The 13,621-nt window shown below is 49.7% G+C and overlaps 1 protein-coding gene across 1 annotated transcript in view; it reads right to left on the reverse strand.

The window, feature by feature from the left end:
• Window positions 1–13,621, reverse strand: part of IGDCC4 (immunoglobulin superfamily DCC subclass member 4) — a 70,159-nt gene that overhangs the window by 4,742 nt on the left and 51,796 nt on the right. Inside the window, exons 9-18 of the mRNA XM_065734356.1 lie at window positions 12,583–12,720; window positions 11,016–11,186; window positions 10,524–10,757; window positions 7,176–7,283; window positions 6,711–6,894; window positions 6,312–6,439; window positions 5,719–5,889; window positions 5,446–5,583; window positions 4,843–4,948; window positions 3,920–4,154 (exon numbers count right to left, since the gene is read on the reverse strand). Of these exons, the coding sequence (XP_065590428.1) occupies window positions 3,920–4,154; window positions 4,843–4,948; window positions 5,446–5,583; window positions 5,719–5,889; window positions 6,312–6,439; window positions 6,711–6,894; window positions 7,176–7,283; window positions 10,524–10,757; window positions 11,016–11,186; window positions 12,583–12,720 (1,613 nt within the window). The remainder of the gene's footprint in view (window positions 1–3,919; window positions 4,155–4,842; window positions 4,949–5,445; window positions 5,584–5,718; window positions 5,890–6,311; window positions 6,440–6,710; window positions 6,895–7,175; window positions 7,284–10,523; window positions 10,758–11,015; window positions 11,187–12,582; window positions 12,721–13,621) is intronic.

Here is a 13,621-nt window from a genome sequence, read left to right on the forward strand (position 1 = left end):
CACCAATGTGTGTGCCCTATTATAGATGCTTACATGCATATTTGCCATCACAGAGATCTGAGCATCACACACGTACACATACACAGACCAAACTTGAAAACCTTCTTGCAGGCATCTTGTGAATACCAAAAAAACGTGGAAAGAAACAGGCAGCTCTGCTGCAATCCCCAAGGACCATCTGTTAGCGGAAACGTCAATCTGCCATGTTTACATAGGTTTTGATGACTCTGGGAACAGCCTGTTCGGCTCTGGCTGAAATTGGCTGCAATGGAACAAACTTGTTTTGTACCAGTTTGCAACCTTCAACAAACAGGAAGAACCACCAGCCACACAACACGGCCTGTATCCCACGTGTTGTTCCAGGGCACTGTGTTTGAGGGGGGGAGGGGGAAACAAGCTCTCTCAGGGTTTAGTCTGTAAGGCTGCAGTTAACTCCACGTCTGTTTCCATCATGGACCTGAAATGCCCAAATGCTCCTGCTTTTTAAATTCTTGGGGGCTGAAGGAAGGCAAGGAAATGGTCTCTTGGTTTTTACAGAAGAATGAAGGCAAGGAGCGTCAGTCTAATACCAATCTCAAGAGGGAAAAAATCCCCTTTTCAGTTCACTGCAAGGATGAGAATGGAAACTAATAAAAACATCTTCCAATAAAAGGTGTTTCCATTACAGCTAAACCCTTATCAAAGCAAACAAGCCTCTTCATTTTAGCCTTTTCATACAAACTCCAACCAGTAAAAATGTGCTGAGATCTTATTACCTCTGCAGCAACAAGGAATGATTTCATGCAAATATATGAGCTGAGAATGAACATGTAGGGAACACTGATACTGAAACCGTCCCTGTTTCACGTGGGCAGTTATTCAAACGAGCTTGAAATCTTGCACAGAACGAGGCTGGGAATGTTTCAGATGTGCCTAGCATCTAAAGGTGCTGTGGTGGGGAGAGGGATTTGTCCCTGACCAGCAGCAGCAGCCTGCAGGAGAGGGGAAGCTCCATGCCATGCAAATATTTGGCATCCCTGCCCACAGCTGTGCCCCAAAACGCACTGCAACACAACAGAGCTCTCCCACCACACAAAGGGGGATCTCTGCTAGCTGCCAACAGGAGCACAGCTCTCATCAAAGACTTTCCAGAAAACACTGGGACTTTTCTTCTACAAGGAAAAATGTCAATGTGAAGATGAAAAACCAACACAGGTCGCTCCAAGCTCCTGATGTAGTGCAGCTTCCTCTCTCTGAGCCCTGGGGATGCTCTGTGGAAGTGCAGTCCCATGGGCAGGAGCTCCCCAGGGAGACAGCAGGGCAGTAAGCAAGGCTCCAGCTCGCAAGCAGCACAACAGCAAACATTTCCAAGCCAAAACGTGTGAGTTTGGCTCTGTTTGACAAAAAAGCTCAAGTCTTCCATGGAAAGCAGATGCCTTTTAACACTCTTCCCCACCCCCAAATCACTTGGCCCACACGTAGCAGTGACAGAGATGTCTGGAGCAGAGCCATTTTATCATCCTCAGTCCATCTGTCAGGGAAGCAGAGCCTGCACGCTGCGGTGCCGTTTATAAGGCGGGCTGTTGGGGGCAGCAGGCTGGGGTCACTGCAAAGGGGAAGACATTCACAGAGGAAAATCACTTGTCAGTGCATACACAAGTCCTCATGTGTGACCGCTGGGAAATGCACAGAGAGGAAGGAACAGGGCCTGCTCGATGCTGAGTGCAGCCCTGCCTAATGAGCTGCAGCCATCAGAGGGTCTCATACCAACAGCACGCTGTATGAAAAGGGCACGTCTCTATCCAGGGTGGGGGCACAGAGCAAGCCCTGCCCTGCCCCTCCATCCACGCATCCTGCTCCCCCAGTAGTAGCGACAGCAGCTCAAGAGGAATCACAGCCTCCTTCCAACTGCTCGTGGCACAGGGACAGACTCTTCGCCTGCACATCCCCTAAAAACATGGAGCTTCCAATCTCCATCAGGCTGCCACAAGGACAAAACCAACGGAGATTAATTCAGGAAATGCTGTGATACAGCAGCACAGGAAAGGTCTGCAAGCATGGGAGCAGCGACTGCTGCCACTAACAGCAAAGTGCTACTCAGCCAACACAAAGCACGTTTCAGGAGAGATTCTTGGGGCAGAGGCAATCAGAGGAGGTCACACATGTGCAGCTGCCAGCTCGTTGGCACTGCAGCTCTGTGAACCTGCCCTGCAGCAGCAGCCTCAGACTGCCAGGCTGTCCCAGCCAAAGGCCTGAGTTCTGTGGTGACACGATATGCTGTGAAGTAACAGGCATCCCTGAGACACTTCTCACTCCCTTTCTATACTGGATAGGACTGCAAGTGGTACACGACCCAGGGCCTCCCCTTGCCAGGACAGTCCAAGAGCTCCCCACGAGGGTTTTCTTTCCTGCAGCTCTACCACATCCCTTGCCTTCAGCTTCCACAACCCCAACCACACACAGCACGAGAGCAGAACAGAGATGGCAACCGAGGCGTGAAGACGGCTCTCAGCTTCTCAGCTTTGAGTATACACTTCGGAGGAGGAGGAGGAGGAGGCAGGCTCAGGGGGCACCTCCAGAAGGAAGGGGCAGCGGGGCCTGCAGCGTGGGAGCACATCTCCCTCCAGTGCCCACTGCCAGCAACAGCAGCCTGTTGCTCCCAGCCCACGCAGCTCTGTCACCTGCCAGGTCATCCTCACCGGGCAGCACGGGTGACAACTCTGCTCTTCGGGTGACAACTCCGCTCTTCGGGTGGCTGCTCCTCGGTGATCCTTGCTTCCCTGTCCACATCCATCAAAAGCCAGGCCCTCTGTTCTGCTCCTTGGCGAATTTAACTCTTAATTGCCTTTCTCCATCCAATTAGGGAGGCAAACTGCAGCCAGAATTGCCCCCTCCCCGAAGCTCTCATCTTTGAACACCACTCCCACATCCAGCTTCTGTGACTGAACCCAGGGCCCCGAGCTCACAGCCTCAGCCCTGAGCAGACAGACCCCAGCACTGCCCTTTCCTCTGCTTTGCCTCTGCTTTACAGGCACAAGAACCTTTCCACAAAGCTTTGCGGATAGGATTTCTGCTGCAAAAGGAAGACCTGGATACGCTGCCCCTTACCAGGCCTCTCAGAGGAGGGGACTTCCCTCCTTTAGACCTGTTCTCAGGGTAAGTCACCATCACTGAAAACATTTGTTCCTCATTTAACTGAAAGATCTGTAGGAAATTCCTCACACGCTTCGGCTTGGGTCCAGAAAGGGAGCCACATTCCACTGACATCCACGGATGCAGCTTGGCTGCAAACCGCCTCCTTCAGCTGAGCACTGATCCAACACAGCACCTGGGGATGGTCACGAGCACGGCTTCAGTGCACAGGACTATGAAAGGCAGCTGGAAATTTCTCATTTCCAAAAGGCTGTTGCTGCATCACTGCTAGCAGCAAGCACGGGTTCGCCAGGTATCCTCCTGTGACACGCAAGCATTTCCTCGATGCAAACACAAAATCCCACGTGTTCACAATGCATTTGTTTTACTGAACCTCCTAATTACTTTACATGCTCTCTCTGGGTTACAAAGAGAGACATAAACAGATTAACTAAATTAGGCCAATTAAAGGTTCCCTAATGGAATGAAATGTTTCAGACAAGCTTGAGAGAGGAAACAGGCAGGACGAGTGAAAGACAACACAATGTCAGGCAAACCAAGTATGGCAGGGAGAGACTTCTTCAAAAAATAACGTTCACAAAAGTAAAACAGTTTTACTTCTTGTACGTCTTCAAGGCTATTCCAGTAAACCTGCATGTGGTCAAAGCACCACTCACCCTAATTACAACAGTATCTACTGGCACTTTGCAGAGCTAGGACAGAATCAGATCCACACTTCTCAGCAGCAGCACAGCACATGGAGGCTCCTGCCTGGGGTGGGAGCCATCCCGCATGTATAAGTCATTACCTTCCTCTTCCCATGGACAATGTCTTCAGGGAGGCTCGTGTGGATGAGGCTGTGCACTTCCGTCAGTTCTGTGATGTCTCCCAGGGGTACAGGTGCATCCTCCGGCAGCGGGGACATGAGGGACTCCAGCTCATGAGTGTCTGAGGTGGCACAGGGAGCTGCCACCCCCTGCCTGCCCCGGTGGTAGTAAGCGTGGTTGCCGGCTGCTTGGGAATCCAGGCCTGGCAGAGCCTCCCTGAGGAAAACCAAGCAGGAGCTGACATCTCTGATCATCCTCATGTTCCTCTGCCCCAAGCAGCCACAAGACTGCCAGACAGCAAACCAGCCTGAGCTGCTCAGCCTGCCCCAGCAGAAGCAACCAGACCCAAGCCCCAGCCCTGACCCTCTGAACAAGCTCAGTCCTAGTCCTGGCATCTCTGACCAGCTCAAAGCCCTCGTCAAGCACTAAGCTGGTTTTCTACCAAGGTCTCCCCAAATGTCTGGGGCTAGATTCAGAGCCCCGGAACAGCAGGAGGCTTTGGGCTGACACAAGCCTACTGAAACCAACCTGTCAGTCAGTAGGATCTTTCAACACCTTCCCAAGAGAAAGCAAACAGATCCTTCCCAAACATCCTTAGAGATGCCCAACCTCAGAAGGCAAACCTGCCCAAGCACACAGGCAGTCATTTGGCAAATAGTGCTTTTTCCCTTTTCTTGATTTTTTTTCCCCACTGCAAAAATGTATTAAATCTAACCCGAAAAAATGCCGAGTAAAAATAAAGCAGTGAGATTACACTAAGTATGCTCCTTAGCTAGCCAACCCCGTGACTCGATCTTTATATTAACTGATGTCATTCATGGTGTCCCAAACAGCCCATCTGGACAGAGGGCAGCTCACAGCACAGCTGGTCTCCTTCACCCCCGGGGAGGCGAGGGACACCTACCTCTGCTTGCTGTTGCGGAAACTGGCACACATGCAGAAGAGTATGCAGAGCAGCCCCAGGCAGACGCCCACAATGATTCCTGTGACAGAGTGGATATCCAGAACATCTAGCAGGGGAAGGACAGATGATGTATCATTTCAGCTGTTAGCAGCAAGAAGGCACAAAGTGTCCTGGGTTCAGAGAAGCATCAGCTTCACTAAAACCAATGGGCGATGCTTCTCTATACACAAAGGAAAAGAGACCTGGCCGTGACAGTCTAGAACACCTAAAAGCAAACTGGCAACTATGCACGTTCATTAATTTCATGCCACACAGCCTAATAAAGGCAGTGAAATGCAGGTGGCATGTGATTCTCCATAGGGCTGAGACAAGGGAGAGAGATCAAGTTCTGCTGTGGGATGGGTTCTGCAGCCACTTGGGCCCTATGGAGATGCACATCTGAGGACTCTGCTGTGATCCTCTTCACTGGCCTATCCACATCCCACATTCTGCAAAGTGACATCAGGCAGCTCGCTGTCAAAAAGAGAAACACTACTGCTAACGAACTGTGCTTTTCAGCAGTGCAACTCACATCCTGCTCCGGGATAAAGGGGAAATTCATACCGGACAGCTTCTCCCGGAGGGTGTGCACATCCTTCACGTTTGAGTAGGGACCAGATCCCACGACCGTCTTTGCTCCCATCTTGAAGAAGTATCTGGTATCACTTTCCAGGCCATGCACCTCAGTGCTGAAGATGTTTCCTGATCAAAACCAAGCCAAAAGAGGTTCAAAATGCGCAGCGTCAAGCACGTTCACGTGGCTGCAGCAAAGCAGCAGTGGAATTCTGGTATTCAGCTAAGTGTTTGCCTGCGTGCCAGCACCTCAGGAAGGCTCACCTTCTCGTGTCAGCAAGGTCCACATGTCATCAGGCTGTGTGTTGTTGGCATTGTACAGGATGAGGTACTCCACGATGATGCCGTTGGGCTCAGCAGGGGGACACCAGTGCACCTGGACTGCATAGGGGTTGAGGGGGTGCAGCCGCAGGTCAGACGGAGGGGTGGAGGGACCTGGCAGATGCAAGTAGTGACCCAGTGTGAACAGTAAAAAATGAGGAGCAGAGCATTTGAATATTCTGTGCCTTCTAGGAATCCTTTTCAGTAGTGCCACAGTCATCTTTGTTTGCATAAAATGGGGTGTGACCCAGGTGACTGGGCATCTCATCCCAACAAGCTGAGGAGAGTGCAGAGGGAAGGCTCCTGAGCCTGGCACAGGACAGGACTTGTGCACAGTGGCCAAACACCCACGGGAAACACAACAGTGCTGACACAGCTCAGTTTGAGGCTGTGCAACGCTGAGAGAATGAGCTTGGAATGAGTTTGAGAGAATGAGCACGTGCACAAGCTCCTTCCTTTCTCCTCCATCTCCCCTAATACTCTACTTGTACTTCAGCATAAGCCCACCAAAGAGAAAGATTCAATTTCCTACTCACGGTCAGGAAGGGTGAACCGCTCCACCACGCTGCCAAAGGGTCCATCGACACCAACACCATTGGACTGCACGGCAAACTCATACCTGGTGTAGGGCTTCAACCCACTAATGAGGATGTCTTCATCCGAGCTGCCAAAAGAGGAGGCATTCACAAGGTCATGAATATCAGATGGTACTGATGGCCAATCTCAGTACCGTCACCAAATGCACCAATAAATCCCCTCTGTGGAAGAATTGGAGCCACATTTCAGCAGCTCTGAATGCGTCTGTGACCAAAGCAGACGTTTCCAGCACTTCAAACACCTTGGATTCAGCTCAGCGCTGTGACTTCCCTGCAGATTCCTCCCTCCTTGCGCTGTTTTCCTGGCATGAGTAATATAATCCTCAGCATCCCTCTTACCTTGTGTAGTACGTAACAAGAGAGGCATTTTTCAGGCCCCAAGGGCTGAAGCGCACGGTGTAGTTGACAATCTTGACCGTGGTGAAGTCCGGTTTCTTCCATCTGAGCCATATGGAAGTTGAGCTGTTGGATTCTGCATAGACTTGGACTGGAGGCAGTGGAGGACCCTTCTGCACAGGGGGATCTATGGTGGTGCAAGATGTAAAGAGAAAAGAGATGTGGGAAGACCACGAAGGTTATTCAACCCAGCACAGCCCTAATGTGTAGGGTGTAATTTGCTCCTTTCTTCCCCTCTCAGGATAATTCCTCCAATGCCACTGCAATGACTGTCTGAAGGAGTTCCCTTACATACAGACTCTCTCATTTCGCTAATGTCCCTCTTGAAAACCTTCTGTAACTCTGCCTCTCTTTTGAAGCCACATGCCAAACAGAGGGGACAGAAAACAAATGGAGGGCATTCCTCACCCACTGCTGTCGCAGGCGCCTTTTCTGTTTTGCCCTTCCAAACCGCAGCGTAACCATCTTCGTGCTTATTGAACGCCACCAGCTTCACCTCGTAGAGCTTCCCAGGAGCTAGAAAAAAATCAGCCAGGGTTTGACTGGGGTTATGTTTTTCAGCAGCCCTCCTCATTTAGACTTGTTCTCTGACTCGAGAAAGCAGCTCTGACAGTTGCATTGGCTAAAACGGATCTGGACACACTTCCCCTCATATGGTTTTCACATTCAAATACTGCCTTGCAACTGCAGCATGTATTATCACAGCCACTCCCGAGCTCTCCGTTCCCTTCTTACAGAAGTGATCAGCAGTGAATTGCCTTCCCACAGCCACCAGCATTCAGCCTGCAGCACATCATCGCAGGACCTCCTGATCCTTCTCCCCTTTACACTAACAAAACCCCCAAGGGAGTGAATGTGCTGTGCTGTTTATTCCTGGAGCGAGAACATCCTTTCCTCTCTTCAGAATGCATCTCTGGGAGGACCCTGCTCCCTGCAAGTCCTTAAGCTGCCCGTTTCTGAAGTCACTTTGCTGTGCTAAGCAACAGCCAAGGTTCTTCTTTTTCTCATGGAGATGTTCAACTGAGGAAACAGACTGGGACATCCAGAATACCCGAAGGGCACCCAGCAGCTCCTCTCTTCAGCAGCTCCTTCAGCAGCCAGCCTGTCCGGGAGCTCAGGAACAGCACTCTGGGCTATCTTTAGCTGAAGTGTGTTAATGAAGTTTGTTAATTTGGGACGTGCCTGTTCGTTCCCTGCCCTGATGGATCACTGCTCCCTTTGCCAGACAACATACGCAGAACAAACTCTTCTCACTGATGCCAATTTTATTATTACTGCACTCATTATGCTCCCAGAGGCTAATGGTACCAATTACCAAAGGCTCTCGCTGCTCTACAACACATGTTCACGCTCAGAATATAAAAACAGTTCTGCCACATTTTTCTCCCTGAAAGAATCTCAAAAGCAAACAGAGTTTTGTCTGTCTCCAAAGCAGTCTGATCTGCATTTCACACCCACAGGAAAACACTTCAAACCCACACAAGGAGGAAAAGGCCAAAAGGGACTTGACTTTTAAACACTTGGGACCATAGGCTTGATGGAACCAAGAACCCACAGCCCATCTCCTGCCAGCTTGAGTGCTTGGCTGTGCTTCACTGGGACAAAGGACGTGACCCAAAATGAAGAGGAAAAGCATGCAGATGTGATGCAGCTGTGGGCAGCTCCTGTCAGGGAACGAAGTGAAGGAAGGAGGAGTCCTGCCTCCATCCTTGGGTAGGATCAATATGACAGACACTTACACATGAAGCTGGAGCAGCTCTGATCAAGCACTTCATACTCTGCAAACAGGGGCATTCTGGGTTTCTCAGTCAGAGGTTTGGCTTCAATTTTGATACACAGGTCCAGATGTTCAAGCTCTTAGAACTGGCAGACATAAAGCTCTATCAAGCTGTCAAGAAGCTAGTAGGCAGCACGAAAACAGATGTATTTCACTACATTCCATCATACATTAGATGTAAGCAGAATAATCTAGTCCAGATCACCTCAAATCGCTAATCTGGATGACTGTGTAATATATTCAATATGCTAAATACGTTGTTTCATTCCGTTTCTCAAGGTGTTCATGTAGGCCAGATGCCATACGCTCCCCTAAGTGGGAAAACACCCTGATCTCCAGGGAGCCACTCCCAGAGGAACGCACTCTTCCTTCATAGGCATGTGGAACACAGGCTCAGACACTGTTTACTTTTCACACAGTGACAGCGCTGCTCGTAACGCACCATTACAGACTAACTGTAGGACACAGACAGAAGCTGGCGAGAACAGCTCGGTGATAAGTTACCCCAGTGATCCAGGACAGCTTTCTTTGGGTTGCCACATGCAACAGTATAAATTGTGTCAAATCCACCAGACTGTCCTGAGACCCAGACCTGCTCTGCCTGCAGGATCCCCAAAGCCGATGTAACTACCTGTCCTGGTGAGCTGTGTCCCTAACCCCTTCCAAATCCCAGCCTCTACTCCTCCTTGCTCCATGCCCAGCCCCTGCTTTCACAGCACAGCCAGGTTCTGACCCCTTCCTGCACTGTACACACACAGGGGGACATCATTCAGCAGCTCAGGGGGAGAAAGGAGAACGTCCATGCGCTAAGAAACCCGAGACTTTCGTCCTGATACAATGATAGCTGATACACCACAGCCAAATCATAAGGAAACCATTAGGTCTTGACGGATGCCCAAATTTAAGGAAGTAATTACAGAAGAACAAGCAGACTTCTCAGCATCGCCGTGCCAGAGCATTTGGAACCAATTCAGCCCACTCCCAGGTCCCCGTGCTCACTGATCTGCCAGTGGTTAGAGCAGCACGTGATGATGTTCACATGTGGTTTCCTCAGTGCAATCATTACAGACCTAAATTCTTCAGAGAAACTCCTAACTGTTAACACTCTCTCTGCGGCAGGACGGCTGCTGCACAACTGGGGTACTGCAAACCTGCTCAGTGATGACACGAGCTGCTCTTCCAGGTGCTGACCTTTACGCCATGCATCTTATATATGCTAGACATCCACCCCTTGGTTTCAGCAGCAGGCACAGATGAAACATGAAGTGGGCAATGGAAGAACTCTTTAGAAGCAGAATACTGCTTTAAGTACACATCTGCCACGATTCTTTCCTCTCTCTATCCTTTATCAATCAGCAAGTCAATTAATTAGTACATGAGATGTTAAAAATGTAATGTCTTACGGGAAAAAATAAAGGCAGTTAGGCCAGCAGGTAAATGTGACTGCAATACAGGCTTGTTCTCCAGCCACACTGTCCTATCCCTTTGCCTTTAGGAGAGGTGAGGAGAACACTGACCCCAAATTAGTATGCTGTGAGTTAACCCTTAGCTGCATTTTCGCATAGTGACAGTTCAAAAAGCATGCAATTGTGAAGCTTCCTCTATAGCCAAGGAGAGATCACAGCCCTGACTGGTGATTTCAATCCAAGCGCTCTCATACTGACATAGCAATGAACAATAACTGATTCATATCCCTTCACTAGTATATGCTACGTATACTGGTCTAGTCCTTAGCTAAAAACACAATCTGTTTTCCTCAGTTTCTTTCTTATACTCTGCTTAGAACATGTCCCAAAATGCCCACACTGCAAATTATTTTGGATGCTCTTAAAAACGAACTCAGCTCAGCTCATATGGTCACAGACCTATGCATCTGCAGGCAAGGAGACAACCCACTTGCAAGAACCCTGGGGCTGCTCTCAAGTATTAAAGTCGGAGCCTGGGTTTTCATACCTACTGCCAAGGTGTAACTAGCTCACCTAATCGAGTCAGTTCATACTGCTTCACTTTCTTCTTTAGTTTTATGGGTCCTACGTCCCAGCTCTCATCTTCAGCACCATCCAGAGGGCTTTCATCACTGGACTCCTCCTGGCCCACCTCCCGGTAGTAGAGTTTGTAGCCTGATATCTGGGCATGGTTGGCTGGGGGTTGCCATGTAATCAGGAGAGACTCCATCTTTGCTCGGACTTTCAATTCTGTTGGTGCAAATGGAACTAGAAGAACAAAGGAAAAAACGCTCAGTCAATTATCTGCATTACCTGCTGCATAAGGAAGGAGGAAAGACTCACACCTAAGACACACAGACAGCAGAAAGACAAAGGCAGGTGCCCTGCTCTAATCAAAACCAACAGTTACAATTCCCTAATGAAAGCAAACATTTCTGATTATGCCTCAAGTTCCTGAGGCATAATTCCTGAGACATTCTGCCCACACGTCCCATCCCAAACCCCAGCCAACAGCCAGCCTCCTACCACGGGTCTGGTTGTCCCTGTCAGGAGTCCGATGCTGGGTCCACTCGGACGGGGCCCCGTAGCCCACGCTGGTGCTGGCAGCGATGCGCACTTTGTACACTTTGTTGGGATGCAGTGAGTACAGAGTGATCTGTGTCTCATTTCCACCCACTTCGATGGAGTTAACCTGATCTGCTGGAACCAAGGCGACACCAGTGAAAAAGGGTTTTCCCAGTCAAAGTGCAGAAACAAACCCAGCAACAATCACATGGTCTGCGTGCTCTCTTGCCACCAGGAAAATAGAGAACTGAAGACTGGGCAGAGCTGATATCCTGGCTGAAAACCACTTCAGCACATTGCCAACTGCAGGGTGCCTTCAGCACCACTGAACCTGCCTGATGGCAGCTGTCACAAACCCTGCTGCTGCTGACACAGAAGGAGAATGTGAGCACAAGCTGATGGCACTCAGTGCTGTACTTAAATAGTCAGGAACGATCCAGAAGAGGCACAATCCAGCAGCCTTGCCTTCTGCAAAACTCACAACTTCACCAAAGCTACACTGAGGTTTGATTGCTCCCTCTTCAGCCAACCCAAGTTCGTAAGGGAGAGAACAGGAAATTTAAACTGAGAGTGACCTGGAATTTTCACTGTAATGACTAATTGGTCTTGCTAGGATTCACCTTGACTGTTGGTGAATCCACAGGTCTTGCTTTTCAGCTGCATCTGACCTAAAGAAGTCAGCTGAGAGCACTGTCCTGCTATGGAGCAGTGTGTTGCTGAGCGTGAACCCTGGACTGCAAATGTCTAAGGTTTTACAACCCCCCAGAGGTGCATGCAGGCTCAAGGTGAAAAATAAAGACAAAACCAAAACAAAAACACAAGATCCAGGAGTCACACTGCAGACTACTAATTCAGATCAAACACATAGGAACATGTCTAGCACTTCATCATGTTCCCCATCCTTCCCTCAGAAAGAAGCATGGCCCTGGGAACTGGAAGCTGCAGAGCTCTGATGATTTTAGAAGCAAATACCCAGATGCATTTGCAAAGCAAGCACACATGGAATAAGAACTATTGCATTCAATACATGGAAATGTTACCTTCCCCACTGAAGACTACTTAGAGTGGCTGACAGTACAAATAAAACCACATAAAACTCAGCAACAGAGCAACACAACCTTGCCAGAACACATACATACAGATCACTGAGTAGACTTGGTTTGAAAGGAATCAAATGCATTTACTCTTCTTCCCCAACCAGCATAAAGCTCCTCCCAAAACACAGAGTGCACCAACAGGTTGTGCAAGCGTTCATGGCGCAGCACACACACACAGCATCCCCTGGGCACACAGCTTCCTCCACAACCACAGAAAAAAGCACCTCAGGGTGGTCTGAGGAGTACAGCAGCAGCACTGCTGTGACCACCACCACCAAAGCCCAGACAAGGGAGGGCTGTTCTCCTCCTGGCAAAAATGGGTCCCTTTGTTTTCAGCCTTGTACCTCTTCCTCTTCAACAAGACTTCAACTGCTGCTGAAGCTGCTGGAGCAAAAGACAACCTTCCTCCCTTCAAACACTGTTTCCCTTACCTTCCTTGATAGTGCAGTAGTCAATCTTGTACTTCGTTATCTTGCCATTACTCAGCTCTGGAGGAAGAGGCAACCACGTCACACGGATGTCACCAGGAGTCATGCTGGACAAGGACAGCTGAGGAGCAGCGCTAGGAACTGAGCAAGAAGATACAACAGAAAGTCAGCAAAGGAGAAGGCAAAACCTTGACACATCTCTGCTGGCTGGAGGCCACTCCCTGGCACAGCCACTGGTGACAAGCTGTCATGGGGGGTACCCAACATCCTACAGTTCTCCGACCCAAAAGAGGGGGCTGTCTGAGGAGGAGGGAAGGTGGGCTGCCCAGCTTCAACAGGCTGCTCAGAGCCTGCTGGCCACACTGCACTGTGCTGCCAAATCTGTGTCGCCCTGTGTCCACTACAAACTGGGCAGGCTAACACAGACTGCTTAATCTGCCTATGCAGTACCACGGAGCAACAGAGACACTAACAGACACCAAAGATTCCGGGCTTTAGTCTGGTGATCCCATCTCCTTGAGAATGGCAGCTCTGTGCTGCAGGCAGCTTTCATGCTTTCAACTCAGCCTTTCAAGCTTCAGACACATACGTGTGAGACCACGCAGTGCTCAGTGTCAGGAGCATTAAAGCACACAGTGCACCCTGCAGCACAGCAAGGGCTTGTGTGAGGTCTGCCAAAAACATTGCTTCTGTCTCTGTCCCTCAGTCTGTTGTGAGCTGTACATGTTCTCCTCTGTTGGGCAGCAGTCTTTCTGGCACTCTGCCTTTACTGCTCAAAAAAATGCTGTGATAAGTGGCAAAATCAACACAAACTACTGACTCCTAAGGAATCCAACTTCAAGCCTGCTCCCAGCTCTACAAACTGCAATGAACGTCTTTCTTCTGGGCTGAAATCACGTCCAGCCTAGCAGCAAGTTTGGAGCAAGGTCAGAGGTCCTGTCAGCAAGGTCACTTTCGTGCTCCTCATCACCCAATCCAATGATCACATATCAGGGTGGGTTTGCTTCTACAAACGATTTACAAGAAGCTGTATGAGCAGTAG

The sequence above is a fragment of the Cyrtonyx montezumae genome, unplaced genomic scaffold, assembly GCF_038088225.1.
Source record: "Cyrtonyx montezumae isolate F1298 unplaced genomic scaffold, pur_monq_1.0 scaffold_17, whole genome shotgun sequence".
NCBI classification, from domain to species: Eukaryota; Metazoa; Chordata; class Aves; order Galliformes; family Odontophoridae; genus Cyrtonyx; species Cyrtonyx montezumae.